Source organism: Pelodiscus sinensis, chromosome 1, assembly GCF_049634645.1.
Source record: "Pelodiscus sinensis isolate JC-2024 chromosome 1, ASM4963464v1, whole genome shotgun sequence".
NCBI classification, from domain to species: Eukaryota; Metazoa; Chordata; order Testudines; family Trionychidae; genus Pelodiscus; species Pelodiscus sinensis.
The window spans coordinates 316,883,932-316,899,290 of NC_134711.1; the positions used below are offsets into that span (position 1 = coordinate 316,883,932).

The 15,359-nt window shown below is 45.2% G+C and overlaps 1 protein-coding gene across 3 annotated transcripts in view; it reads left to right on the top strand.

The window, feature by feature from the left end:
- RSF1 (remodeling and spacing factor 1) overlaps positions 1-15,359 on the top strand; it is a 112,239-nt gene that overhangs the window by 75,864 nt on the left and 21,016 nt on the right. For all 3 annotated transcript variants that reach the window (XR_012900792.1, XM_075919499.1, XM_075919498.1), the window contains exon 12: positions 8,542-8,609. Coding sequence is in view for 2 of the 3 variants with exons in the window: in XM_075919499.1 (XP_075775614.1) it covers positions 8,542-8,609 (68 nt within the window). In the remaining variant the exon portion in view is untranslated. The remainder of the gene's footprint in view (positions 1-8,541; positions 8,610-15,359) is intronic.

Genomic DNA, 15,359 nt, shown 5'->3' on the forward strand with positions numbered 1-15,359 from the left:
ATTGTGTTGCAGTTTAGATGTACCCTAAGAGAGTTTTACAACCTATCACTTGCTCATCTTTTGTATCAAATGACTAGACGATAGCTAATATGATACCAATTTTTTTAAAAAAGGTTGCAAAGGCAACCTTGGCAATTATAGGCCAATTATAGGTAAACCTAACTTCAATACCAGGAACATTTGAACTATAGCTTCAGCCAAATTATCAGACACATAGATGGACACAATTTGTTGTAGAGTCCATATCTTTTTTTGTAAAGGGAAATCATACCTTACCAGTCTGTTAAAATTCTTTGAGAGATCCACAAACGTGGACTAGGGTGATCCAGTTGATATAGTATACTTGGATTTTCAGAAAGCCTTTGACAAGGTTCCTGTCCAGAGGCTCTTAAGCAAAGTAAGCTTTTATAGGATGAGAGAGGAAGTCCTGTCATGGATCAGTAACAGTTAAGATAGGAAAGAAAGGGTAGGAATAAATGGTCATCTTTTCAGAATGGAGAGAAGTGAACAGTGGTGTTCCCCAGGGATTTGTACTGGGGCCAGTCCGATTGAATATATTGATAAAATGGCCTATAATGAACAGTGAGATGGAAAAATTTGCAGATAATACAAAACTACTCAAGATAGTTAAATCTGAAGCAGACTGCGAAGAGTTACAAAGAGATTTTACAAAACTGGGTGATTGGGCAACAAAATGACAGATGAAATTCAATCCAAAGTAAAGCACATTGGAAAATATAATTCCAAATATACATACAAAATGATGGGATTTAAATTAGCTGTTAGTGCTACAGAAGGAGATCTTGGAATCACTGTGGATAATTCTTCCAGGCTCAGGACTGACTGACTGGGCAGAGCTGATTGTTGTGAAGCTGTGCTGCCCTGCAGATTAGAGGGAACACTGGTGGGTGGGTATGATAGAGGTTTATAAAATCATGAATGCTATAAAGCCACGTTTCTCAAACTGTGGGTCCTGACCCCCCAAGAGGGTCGCGAACAACTTAGAGGGGGGTCGTGGTATCACAAAGTTTGAGAACCCCTGGGCTATGTCTACACTCGTGGCTTCTTGCGCGAGTAATATGCAAATGAGGCTAAGCATGGACTATCATTTGCATACCTAATGAGCCACCATTTTTTTCAGAAGAGGCTCTTGCGCAAGAAGGAGCGTCTACACTGCCCCTTCTTGCGCAAGAAAAACCCTCTTGTGCAATGCCATTCTTCCTGAAAAGTAGGTGTAATGGCATTGCGCAAGAGGGTTTTTCTTGCGCAAGAAGGAGCAGTGTAGATGCTCCTTCTTGTGCAAGAGCGTCTTCTGAAAAAAATGGTGGCTCATTAGGTATGCAAATGAGGCTCGGTGATAGTCCACGCTTAGCCTCATTTGCATATTACTCACGCAAGAAGCCGCGAGTGTAGACATAGCCCTGGTGTAGAGAATTGAGGAAGTGTTAACTACTACTTCATACAAGAAGAAGGGATCAACTTTTTCTGAAATTAATAGGTAGCAGGTTTAAACTAGGGATGTAATAGTGTAACCAAATAACTGATAAGCAAAAGCTTATCAGTTAATGCTATGGACTACATGTATTTTCCCCTCTCCCACCCCCATGCCAGAACATTTTTTAGCAAGCTGGCCAGCAGCCCAGCTCAGTCCCAGCTTGCACTTGGTCCAGGTCCTACCCCTGCTGCATTTAAAGTGTATTAGGACCTGGGTGGGCAGGCAGCCCAATTCCATTCTGGCTTGTGCTGGGTCCATGAGGGGAGCTGGTTTTTAATCTGGCTCCCGTTGCATACAAGCTCATGCCTGGTACCCCGTGCTGATTTCTCTGATAAAGAGGCAGCAGCGTGGAGTGGGGCTGGAGATCATTGGGTGCCGGCCCCCCCTCTGGGACTATAAAATAGTCAAGTAGCCGATAAGAATTTATAAGGTTAATCAACTATTCAGTTAATCGATATTTAACATCCCTAATTTAAACCACAAAAAAGAAGTACTTCCCTTAACATGCATTCCACTTGTGATTCTAGTTGCTAGAGGATGTTGTGAAGGCCAAACTATATGAGCTCATTAAGGATAGATACATCAATGACTATTAGCCAACACAGGGATGCAAGGCCATGTTCCAAGTTTCCCTCAGCTCTCACTGCCAGAATCTGGGAGTGGACAACGGCGGATGGATTACTCAGTTGTTGCCCTATTCTGATCATTCTCTCTGAAGCATCTGGCATTGATCACTGATGGAACACAAGATGCTGGGCTAGATGGACCATTGGTCTGACACTTATACCCATTCTTATGTTCTGTCAGATGAAGAACTTTGTGTAGCATGTATTACCTGTTTACTCTAAATTGTAGGTAATGAACACAATTTAGAAGTTTAGAGAGCTGAAAGAGCACAATATAAAATAAAGAGCGATCAAAATTCAGACAACTTGACTTCTTCAGATGTGTGTACCGCACATCTGGGAAGGCTATCCTGAAAAACAAAGATGCATATGTCATCTAAATTTTTTAAAAGTTTGGCATAATCAATAAGCAATTATTTCTTGTGAAAAATGTTGCTGAAATCCTTTTAAAAAACAAAATATTCACACTGTGTTTCTTGAATGCAGTAGCATATGCTGTAGAAGGAAGTGTTCTTCGTCGAGAGGCATCCCTGGGGGTGCTTCACTTCAGGTGTTGAGCGCTGCAGCACTTCTCGACAGATTTTTCTCAGCAGTGTATCGGGGGCCGGATATGCACGGTGCGCGAGAGCCTCCCTCAGTACTATTGCGCATGCACGGCCCCCCTCCCTTCAGTTCCTTTCTACTGCCCCCGGCTTCAGACGGAACTCTCCTCCTCTCGCAAAGACTTCTCCTCATACATTACTTTCTTCAAATAGTTGTTTAGAATTACCTTTTCTCCACAGTTCTTGTTACTAGTTAGTTATTTCACTTGTTTAGAGATAGTTTAAAAAAAAAAAAAAAACCTCCTGCAGTCTTGAACTGCAGTCTCCAGCCACCCAGCTTTAAAGCTGCAGGCTCTACAAGAACTTAATGCCTGTCTCCCACTGCGCTAACCTGAAAACACTCAAAAGCAGAGGGCTGTGATTGGAAATGTCCTTCACTGATAAGGACAAACACCATACCTCTCACCTGGGCTCAGGTCTGAGCAACACATGGAAGAGGCAAATGTCCCCTAATCCATTAAAGGCAGAGGTGAGTAGGGTTGCCAGATGGTCTCCCAAAAAATACTGGACACGTGGTATTTTTTTGGTTGACCCAAAAAAAAAAAAAAAGGCAGGGCCATGATTGGCACTGGGAGTCTGTGATTGCGCAGAAGCCTTGCCGGGGTGGGGGGAGTGGCTGGGACTTGCAGCCACTCCCTCCGCCCCGGCTAGGCTTCTGAAGCACCCAGAGTGGCGATCGCGGCCCCTCCTCCTAGCTGGGACTCCCAGGCTGGTAGGCGGGGCCACCATCGGTGCTAGGAGCCTGTGATTGTGCAGAAGCCTGGCGGGGGCGGAAGGAGTGGCTAGGAATTTTACTGGACAAAGAGTGCAAATACCGTACTGCCCAGTAGAATACCGGACACTTGGCAATCTAGGGGTGAGCTCTGTTAATCAGCAGCCCAGAAAGCAGCACGCTGAAGGGAGAAAGTCACACTGCTTAGGCAATAACTGCTTGAGCACATTTGGCCACCCAGGGACTTCAGGAGAGTACAAAAAGGGCAAAAAAATGTTAAAAAATCTGCCCTTACTGTGGCAACAGGTTTTCCCTTGCCTGCCTCACATTCCATGCTGCCTGACACATCTCACCTCACAGACCAACAGCTGTCTGCCAGCAATTTGTTTACAGTCAGCAGAGCTAACAATGCTGCATACTCCCCTCATTAGCCACAAGGACCACAAAGACCTGGCAATTTCTCCCACTTTACATTGGCCTAACTTGACTGATAACATACATCCTCAATCTCCATTCTCTGATTACTCTGACTTCCCCTCGCCTCTCTCTGAGGCCGAGGTAGAGTGTTTACCTGTTTTTTCACTTCAGCCATATATGGAGGGCTCTATGTGGTCTGCTTATCAGCAACAACCAGATTTTCTTGGAGCACAAATGGCTCCCTGGGCTCCTTATTTTTGGATGCCACAGCCTATGCTTTGCCCCCCACAGTAGCAAATGTTCAATCAACCACCTCAACAATGTAAAAAGAGGCCATATAAGACCAAGCATATGGCGAAACCCTGATCTCCTTTAAACTGTCACCCCACATCTCTATGAGGGGGACTGACAGTGAAAGCCATTGTTCTCCAGTGTCGGCTTCTACATCTCTACTACATTCAAACACAGCCTCAGCCATAGAGCAGGCAATGTTACCACCTACTACTCATACCACCGATGATCTCTCCTCTTTCCAAGATTTATTTTAAAGAATTGCTATTGATTTGAATATATCTAGGGAAGAAGTTCAGATTTCTCAACATGAACTCACTAATATCCTCCAGCCCAGTACAGCAATAAAAATGGCACTTCCTATTACTCCAGCCATCTTGGAGCCTGCTAAAACTCTATGGCAAACACCTGCATCCATCCCACCAACATGCAGGAAAGCCGATCGAAAATACTATGTTCCCCCCAAGGGTTCTCAATTTCTCTTTTCACACCCCTGATCCAACTCCCTCATAGTAGATGCTACACAGCAGAGGAACAAACAACAAAATCGTTCCATACCATCCGAAAAGGACAATAAACGTCTAGACATGTTCGGGAAAAAAGGTTTATGCCTCGGCCACTCTTCAGATGAGAGGGGCAAACTATGCTGCTTTATTAAGTAAATACAACTTCAATAATTATACAACATTCAATACTTTTATTGAAGATATCCCCGGCAGCAAAAAGGCACGGTTTCAGGCTCTCGTCTCAGAAGGTCAGATAATATCACAAATAGCCCTGCAAGCCGAACTTGACGCAGTGGACACAGCTACAAGGACTACAGCAACAGCAGTCACTATAAGACGAGCCTCATGGTTCAACTCCTCTGCCTTTCCCCGCCAATTGCAACCGTTGGTAGAAGACCTTCCATTAGATGGAGAAAAGCTGTTTTCTGCAAACAGCAATGAGCTGCTCCAATCGATGAAAGATTCCAGAGCCATATTGCAGTCACTCTGTATCCAAACACCTATGACAAGACAGAGACAGTACAGGTACCAACCATATCAGAGACCTAGTTACCCACAACTCACTTACCAGTACCAGAGACAAGATCATGCCCCATATCACCAGAGGGGGCGCAACAGGCAGCACAGACATCGCCCTCAGACTAATAACCCCAACCGCTCATCCCAACCCAGCAAACAAAATTTGAAATAACAGTCGAGAGATGTAAAACTACACCATATGAAAACACCATATACAGAAAACAAGGAATCACAATTTACCCATACTTAGACGACTGCCTTATCAAAGCGAGGACCAGTCAAGACTGTTAACAAGATACCATTACTGTGATAACCTGCCTTCACTCATTAGGCTTCCTAGTAAATTACGGCAAATCAACACTCACACCAACCCAAACAATCCAGTTCATTGGAGCTCAGCTCAACTCGATCACAGCCAGAGCCTCTTTACTGACAGACAGATTCACTTGTATCAGTCACCTTGCAAAATCGCTTCAAGAGATGCCAGTAGTACTGCCTTCAACTATTAGGTCACATGGCATCATGCAATCCTGTGGTCCCAAGTGCACGTCTCTTTATGCGATGCCTCCAAGGTTAGCTTCAAAGCAAGTACAAGCCACACATCCATCATATTAACAAAATGCTCACACTACCACAACCAGTGAAAGCATTCCTACACTGGTGGACAAAATCATCTAACCTGTGCATAGACATTCCCTTTTGAACCCTGGACCCCTCTGTAGTTGTCACTGCAGACGCATCCCTTACGGGTTGGGGTGCCCATACAGAAGGCCGCACAGCACATGGCCTGTGGTCTCTGGCAGACCGCATGCTCTACATCAGTGCCCTCAAACTCAGGGCAGTTCGCCTGGCATGCCAAGAACTTTTGCCCAATGTCATGGGAATCCACGTAAAAATATATACAGACAACACTGCATGCATGTTCTATATAAACAGGCAAGACGATGCCCGATCATGCACTCTATGCCTGGAAGCTATAGCACTTTGGAATTGATGTCTAGCCTGAGACCTTCATATATCCGCTTGCCACCTTCTTGGGGTCCTCAATTCAATGGCAGATGCCCTCAGAAGAGCCCTGCCACCAGAGAACGAATGGGAACTTGACTATGCTCTCCTCAGCGACATATTCAATTGATAGGGTCTCCCAGATATCTATTTAATTGCCACCTCAATCAACAAAAAATGCCCAAGTTATTGCCAGGGAGGTCATGGGCAAAGGGTCCTCCGGGGATGCTCTTGTTATAACCTGGAATGCACTCCTACATTACACTTTTTCCCCATTTCCTCTCCTCAACAGAGTCCTCGTAAAGATTCTGAATGACAAGGCAAAAGTTATCCTCATTGCGCCCTGCTGGCCCCAACAGCCGTGGTTTCCCCTCCTACACAGGCTAGCAGTACATCAACCAATCATGCTTGTGAACAATCCCAACATTCTCTGTCAACCAGGGATCATGCATCCTCACTCACAGTTTCACACTTTCCATCTCAAGGTGTGGTACCTAGATGGTCACGGGCATAGAACTGTGGTGCTCTCAACAAGTCCGTCATGTCCTCTTACAAAGCAGAGCACCTGCAACAAGAAAAACATACGTGAGCAAATGGACTTGACTTGTTCACTGGGCAACATCTTGTATCATACAACCGCAAGATGCTTCACTTCCTGCTGTATTGGAATACCTGTTACAACTCAAACAATCACATCTCTCCCTCAGCTCAATGAGGGTCCACCTAGCAGCCATTGCAACCTTCCACACAACAGTGGAAGTCACCACAGTCTTCGCACACCCAGTAACTAAGCGATTTTTGAAAAGTCTGCAGGCTCTATACTCAGAAGTGGCACCCCGTCAAGAGCCTTGAGACTTATGCTTAGTACTAACAACTCTCACAAAACCGCCATTTGAACCCATGGCGACATGTTCCCTATGCCATCTATCCTTAAAGATGGTATTCTTGGTAGCAATAATATCAGCCCACAGAGTGAGCAAGATGGCTGCCCTGATGGCAGAATCACCTTTCACAATCTTTTTCAAGGACTAGGTCACGATGCGACCGCACCCAAAATTCCTCCCCAAGGTGTGCTCCCCTTTTCATTTGAATCAGACAATATACTTACTAGTATTTTTTTTACAAAACCCCACGCTAATGCATTTGAAGCTCAGATGCACACCCTAGATGTCAGAAGGGCTCTCTCCTTCTACATCGACAGAACAAAACTTTTCAGATCCTCTTCTCAACTTTTCGTCTCCATCGCAGATCATAGTAAAGGAAAACAAATTTAATCACTGAGATTGTCACTTTGGATCGCAGAATGCATTGCTACTTGTTATTCGCTAAATGACCTACCTTCGCCAATTCCAATTCGGGCACATTCCACAAGGGCAGTCGCCACGTCCATTGCTTACCCGAGGAAAATCCCACTGCATGATATATGTGTAGCCGCCAAGTGGTTGTCAGAAAACACCTTTGCAAAACATTATGCACTCACCTCAGGACCCCTCCAGAATACCAAACTAGCAAAAGCTGTACTACAAATGGCATACTTACCTGATCCGAACTCCCTGCCTCCATAAGAAAATATTGCTTAAAGTCACCTGATGTGGAGCACTCCCAGGGACGCCTCTTGACAAAGAAAAGGAGGTTACTCACCTTCCTGTAACTGATGTTCTTCGAGATGAGCGTCCCTGGGGGTGCTCCACTACCTTCCCTTCCTCCCTTCTCCTTCGGAATGCCCTTATGATAACATCTATAATACATTATTTTCCGGGTTCCGGATAGAGAAGGAACTGCAGGGAGGGGGGCTGTGCATGAGCTATAGTACTGAGGGAGGCTCCTACGCGCTGCGCATGCGCGGCCCCTGATACACTGCTGAGAAAAATCCGTCAAGAAGCGCTGGGGCACTCAACACTTGATGTGGAGCACCCTCAGGGACGCTCATCTCGAAGAATGTCAGTTACAGGAAGAAACAAAAAATAGGACTATGTAGCACTTTAAAGACTAACAAGATGGTTTATTAGGCGATAAGCTTTCGTGGGCCAGACCCACTTCCTCAGATCACAGGAAGGTGAGTAACCTCCTTTTTTGAGAATGTATTTATCTAAATTTTTATTAAGTCAGCCCAGTTAGTAATATATATATCTACCCTGGTAGAAGCTGGAAATATTCTACGTGTTTTTAAAATCCCATTGAGCTTCTGTCTACTAAGCTATGAATATATATGGGGTTTTTTTCTGATTATTTTACCAGTTTGTCTCAATTTTGTAAAGCCTGACCCACTCTGAATTCTTACAGCTATTTTTGATTTTGAGACATGACTTCAGAATATATCTGAATTGTGCTCTGTTTCAAAGTAGTAAATAAGATATATTATTTTTAGATTTGATGAATTTGATGAGGCAATTGATGAAGCAATAGAAGATGATATCAAAGAGGCTGATGGAGGAGGTATGTTTTTATTGCATATTATTGGTACTGTTAAAATGTTGACATGCTCGGCTGATATGACACACGTTGTTACTAAGCCTGAGGCAATCGTAGGATGCATTAGTAGGAGCATTGCGAGCAGATTTAGGGATGTGATTATTGACCATCTATTCAGCACTGGTGAGGACATATCTGGATTATCGCATCCAATTCTAGGCCCCCCATTATAGAAAGAATGTGGATGCATTGGCGAGAGTCCAGTGCAGGGCAACAAAAATGATTAGGGGGCTGGAGCATATGACTTAAAGGAGAGGCTGAAGGATTTGGGCTTATTTAGTCTATAGAAGAAAAGAGGGAGGGGGAAGGGATTTGATAGCAGCCTTCAACTACCTGAAGGGGGGGTCCAAAGAGGATGGAGAGAAGCTTTTCTCTGTGATGATAGATGACAAAGAGGAGCAATGGTTTCAAGTTTCAGTGGGGGGAGGTCTAAGTTAGATATTAGGAGAAACTATTTCACTAGGAGGGTGGTGAAGCACTGGAATGGGTTACCTATGGAGGTGGTAGAATGTCCATCCCTAAAGGTTTTTAAGTCCTGACTTGAGAAAGTCCTGGCTGGGATGATTTACTTGGAATTGGTCCTGCTGTTAGCAGGGGGTTGGACTTGATGACCTCCTGAGGTCTCTGTCAATCATATGATTCTGAGATTCTCTGCATAGCTTGATATTCTTAGCACTGCACTTTCAAATACAAATACAGTACGGGGGGTCCCTGCTATAAGTCGCCCCGGTATACATCTGTTTGACACTAAAGTTGTTGACCTTTGTAGTAACTGATGCGTTATAAGTCCTCCCATTCCCTGCTATAAGTCATGTGAAACACCCCTCCCTCCCTTCCAGTTTGCTTAAATGGAATTCAGCCGCGGGAAAAAAATTTCCCCCTTTAAGTTGTTTCACTATAAGTCCAAGTTTTTTGGAACGTATCTTGGACTTATAGCAAGGACCCCCTGTAGTCATTTCCCTAGTCATGGAGCAGTGGGCATTGCGAGTTGGAGAGTCCAAATAGGGAAAAGTCATTTAGCTTTCGTTAATGATAGTTAAGTTAGTTTTTACTTTTTTCAATATCTAAACATAAAACTTGCATCAAGAGTCAAACATTGTATAATTGCTCACTCAGTTTGGATGGCCAGATGAAAAAGCCATGGGGTACTGCAGGTGTTCAGTATCTCTGGAAATTGGGATCATATGCATTTTCACATTGAATTACTCAATGCTAGTGAACATGTTCAAAATGTTGTTCCTAGCCTTAGTACTTCCCTACTGCACAGATGTGTTGTGAAACTTTATTCCTTAACATTTGTAAATTTCTTTGAGATCCTCAGATGGAAGAAGCTAATAGAAAAATATATTAGAATGAAGTTAGAAAAGTATAACTCAATCATACTATTCTGTTCTGGCTTGTTTTTGTTGACATGTTAAAGAGTCGAAGGAGAGATTTTTAAACTAAACATACCCAAGGGATTTAGGAGCACAGGCTTTTATTGCCTGTCAGTGGGATTTGTGCCTTCAACATCTCTTGTGCATTTAAAGTATTCAGAAAATCCTCTTGCTTCTGTTCCTTTAAAATCCACAGAATGATGCCTGTTTGCCTGTGCACATCCATAGGGCTTTTGAAAAAAAAAATCCAAGCAATCTGAAAATCAGGCTTGATTATTTATTTAGATTCAAAGTAATAAATACACTTATGCAAGGCTCTAGGTAGGGATGTAAATGACCTGCTGCCTCTGCAGCAGAGGCAGAAAAAGTGGGGAAGAGGAGCCAGTGCTGGGCAAGCCAGCTTAAAAGCTGGTTCCCCCAGCATCGTCTCCACAGTGCTGCCTGTCTCATCCTTCCCCCCACCCCTCCTCCGAGGCAGCGGTGGGAGGAATTGCGGGTAGGGGAGGCTGAGCAGCAGCCCCTGTCCATAGGGCATCCCAGTGGTTCGGAGTACTGCTACTCTGCGTTTTAAACGTAGTAAGAGCCACCCAGCTCCTATTACATCTAGTCTGCAGAGCTGCAGCGGAGGTAGCTGTTGGATCTATGTGACTAATCATGTAGTCTATGCAAACTGTATCAACTACACGATTAGTCTGTTACCCGCCTCTTTACATCCTTAGTTCTAGGGACCCTAAAAGTCTCAAAAGCATTAAAATGAATTCCATAGGATGCCAGCCAGCCATCTACCCTTTTCCACTAGGAGGTATGCCACTGGTTTTCTCTAAAGACCCTATCAAACAGGTGTCATTTGCAGTGTGCTTAGAAAGTAACCAAATTTGAGGTATTACAGACTCAGTGAGGGAGTCATTTCCAGAGTCTAAGGGTACGTCTACACTACAGGCTTTTGTCGACAGATACTATTGACAAAGCTTCTGTCAACAAAGAGCATCTAGACTACATCCAGTTCTGTCGACAAAAAGCAAGCCGCTTTGTCGACATGACAGTGTAGACACAAAGGACAGTGTAGATGAAATAATGCCTTCTGTCAACAGAATTCTTTCGACAAAAGGCGTTGTTCCTCGTTGAATGAGGTTTACAGCCGTCAGAAAAACTGCTGAGTTCTGTCAACGTTATGTCAACAGAACTCAGCGGCAATGTAGACGAAGGTATAGTTTTGTCAACAAAAGTCCACTCTCTCTGGGTGGCTACGTCTACACTGGCCCCTTTTCCAGAAGGGGCATGTTAATTTCAGAAGCCGTAATAGGGAAATCCGCGGGGGATTTAAATATCCCCCGCGGCATTTAAATAAAAATGTCCGCCACTTCAAAGTAGGAATAAGATTCTCCGGAAAAGGGCGCTTTTTCCGGAGGATCGGGGCCAGTGTAGACGCTCTTTTCCGGCTTTTTTAAAAGCCGGAAAAAAGCGGCGGACATTTTTATTTAAATGCCGCGGGGGATATTTAAATCCCCCGCGGATTTCCCTATTACGGCTTCTGAAATTAACATGCCCCTTCCGGAAAAGGGGCCAGTGTAGACGTAGCCGGTGTGTCTAGATTACAGGGTTTTGTCGACAAAAGTGAACTTTTGTCAACAAAACTATATCTGCGTCCACACTGTCTTTGAGTTATGTCGACGTATGTAAACCTCATTCTACGAGGAATAATGCCTTTTGTCGACAGAGTTCTGTCAATAGAAGGCATTATTGCATCTACACTGTCCTTTGCGTCCACACTGTTATGTCGACAAAGCGGCTTGCTTTGTCAACAGAACTGGCTGTAGTCTAGACGCTCTTTGTCGACAGAAGCTTTGTCAACAGTATCTGTCAACAAAACTTCTGTCGACAAAACCCTATAGTCTAGACATACCCTCTGATAGAGGCAGCAAGGGGGGAAGTGACTAGTTGAGTCACTAGTTGGCTAGTCACTTACATGCCTAGCTCAAGCAGGCTACAGCTATATCAGTACAGCCCAATAGGTGAATAGAGCACATCCAAGGAACAGACATGCAGAGTTTTGGCTGTGTGCACATTACAGAGATTATCCCTCAAACTCACCTTACCAAGTAAACAAAATACATTCCCATTTTATCCTGCCATGGCACTCTGGGGGCGACTTGTCTCTTTCCATTACACCAACAGCAGATATAGGCCCCTGCCATATGTGCAGCAGGAGATGGCTACTCAGGAAAGAGCCTGCCATCACTTATTCCTTCAACAGGCCATACATGGAAAAAAAGAGAAGAAAATCATTGCGTCATTCTCATTATAACGAGGACCCAAGGCTGCAACCTCCATTCAGCGCTTTTGGCTTGAGTATCACTTCTGAAGGGCTCAGTCCCACCATGATATAAACAACAAAATATAAAATAATGTTTATAGTAAAAGTGGTATGTACTTTCTGGCGCACTTCGTTCCATTCAGGAATGGTGTTACTAATCACTGGGACATGCTGAGCCTGCAGGACCAGAAGTGGTTAAGGAGTGACCATGCTCCATCATTCTCCCATGGTGTTGGGATTGGTCCTGCCTTGGGCAAGGGGCTGGATTTGATGACTGCTGAGGTCTCTTCCAGCTCTATGATTCTGTGATTCTGGGGAAGGGGTAGACAACAATTTTTGAAGCGAGGGGGCCACTTCACAAATTTCTGAAGTGGTCCTTGGCCACCCTGGAAGGGGTGGATCCTCTGGTGGAAGAGGTGGGACCAGGAGGCTTTCTGTGCTTCCCCACCCACAGACCCTGATTGGCCTAGGGGTGAGGGAGCATGTCCAGTCTTTGCCCCCTGCCCCCAGCACCTAGAGAGAACCACCAACTATTTTGAACAGCTAATGGTTCCCTCCCTGGCTGTAGGAGATGACTTTGTGTGCTCCCCCGTCCCCAGGTCTCAATTGGTCTTGGGGCACGGGAGTAGCAGGGTGGCTGCAGGCTGGATCAGCCAGATTGGTGGGCATGATCCAGCCCATGGAGGCTGTCTTACCCACCCCAGTATAGGGCCTCATGTTGTGCCCTACTTACAGACCCATGTACTCTGTCACATCACTTGAAGAAACCCTTTGGTAATTGGGATGGGGATCCCTCTGTGCTAAGGGCCATAAAAACATATATAAACATAATCCCTGTTCTGAAGGCCTTATAGACGTAGAAAATAAGAAAAATGTATGGTGGAGGGGGAGACAATCTGGGGGAGATAACATCTTTTAGTGGACCAACTTCTGTTGGTGAGACATGCATTTTTGAGTCACACACAGCTCTTTCAGGTTTGGGGATGTAGATGTGCACATGCACTCTTTGCATTTATTTTTTGTTTTATAATTGCATCAGTAAATGTCAGTATACTCTGACTGCTTCTCAGCCTATCTATCTAAAACAGGGGTGGGAAACCTAAGGCCCAGGGGCCAGATGCAGCCCCCGGCTTGCCTGGATCCAGCCCCCGAGGTTCAGTCCGCCGTCTGCCCCCCAGCATTGGGGAGCTCGTGCTGGTGCATCAACCCACCACTACACCCACATGATGCTGGAGCACACAAAATGTAGTAGGCTGACCCCCCTAGGCTCTGGTGTGTTGAGAGGAATGTAGAGAGGGTCTTTCTCCATCTCAGTCGGGGCCACATCAGTGATGGTTTGGGTTTTTTGTTTTTTGTTGTTTTTGGGGGGGGGGGGGAAGGTGTTGGGTTTTTTTGGTTTTGAAACTTCTCACTTTTGTGCAGCCCCCCAGCTGATTTTCTGTGGGCTAGTGGTCTCAATCCAAAAAAAATTCCCCACCCCTTATCTAAATACTGGCTATTAAACATTGTGCTAAGCTAATGTTCTCACTACTTATTTCCTTGTGATAGGTTTGTGTCACCAACTAATTGGCCAGTCTTCAAAACCAGTTCCCCAATCAGGCTGTACATGATGAGGAGGGCCACCACAGCCCCCTTCTTAAGTTCAGTTATGGTAATAGTTTGTTCTTCTTCGAGTGCTTGCTCATGTTCATTCCATATTGTGTGTGTGTGCTCACCACATGCACCAGTGCTGGACTGGCCCTGGCACCCTCTAGAGGAGCGCAGTCAACCTGTGGAATTCCTTGCCAGAGGATGTTGTGAAGACCAGGACCTTAACAGGGTTAAAAAATAAAAACAAAAAAATCTAGATAAATTCATGGAGGTTAAATTAATGGATAAATTCATAGATCCATCAGTACTTATTAGCCAGGATGGGTAAGAATGGTGTCCCTAGCCTCTGTTTGTCAGAGGCTGGAAGTGAGTGACAGGGGATGGATCAGTTGATGATTACCTGTTCTGTTCATTCCCTTTGGGGCACCTGGCATTGGCCACTGTTGGAAGACTGGATATTGGGCTAGATGGACCTTTGCTCCAACCCATTATGGCCGTTCTTATGTTCATATGTCCTCTTTGTTGTTGAACAAAGCCATCACGGCTCACATTCATTCAGTTCCAAGCTCATGCCGGGCTCATCAGGACCTGTTGAAGAGGGTTGCTTCCAACCTGGGGCTCCAGGCAGAGGAGCTAGAGGAGTCACCGGACTCCGTTTGACGTCCTCTGTGCCCCAGCACCTGCTAAGATGGCATTATCCAGATACGAAGAGGTCTCAGATTATTAGGGTCCCATGGAAAACCCCCTCTTTCTGGCTCCCCATTTCAAAAAGGGCTGAACAAAAATACGTCATTGCAGCTAGAAGCCACGACTTCCTTTACACTCGCTGGCCCCAACCTCCCTAGTAGTTGAGCTGTTAATCAGGGGCAACCCCGGCTTATGCAAAGACTCAAAGACACTGGATTTACTTGGGCAAAAAAACATACTCCTCTTTCAACCTTTAACTAATAGTGGCAAGCCACCAAGCCTTCTGTGGCTGCTATGATTATAATATGTGATAGGCCATGGCTGAGTCTGAGGTTTTGTTTTCCGAAGGGTCCAGAAAGGAATTATGAGTGATCGTTGAGGAGGGCATGGCTGTAGCCAGAATGGCCTTCCAGACAGCTTCAGACGTGGCAGACTACAAGGCTTGCACCATGGCCTTAGCCATCTCCATGTAGCAGGTGTCCTGGCTGCTCTGCTCTGGTCTGTCAACTGAGGTTCAACAGTCAATGCAGGACTTCCCCTTTGCTGGCCAGGCCATATTTGTGGAGCAGACAGAGGGTAAGCTGCATGGGTTAAACGATTCCCACGCTACCCTGTAGTCCTAGGGCTGTACATCCCTGGTCCAGCATGTAAATAGTCACTCCACTTGTGGGATTTCTGCATCAAAGCACATGATCCATCTGGAGGCCTATCACCTTCCAGCATCAAGAACACACTGGCAGATCACCT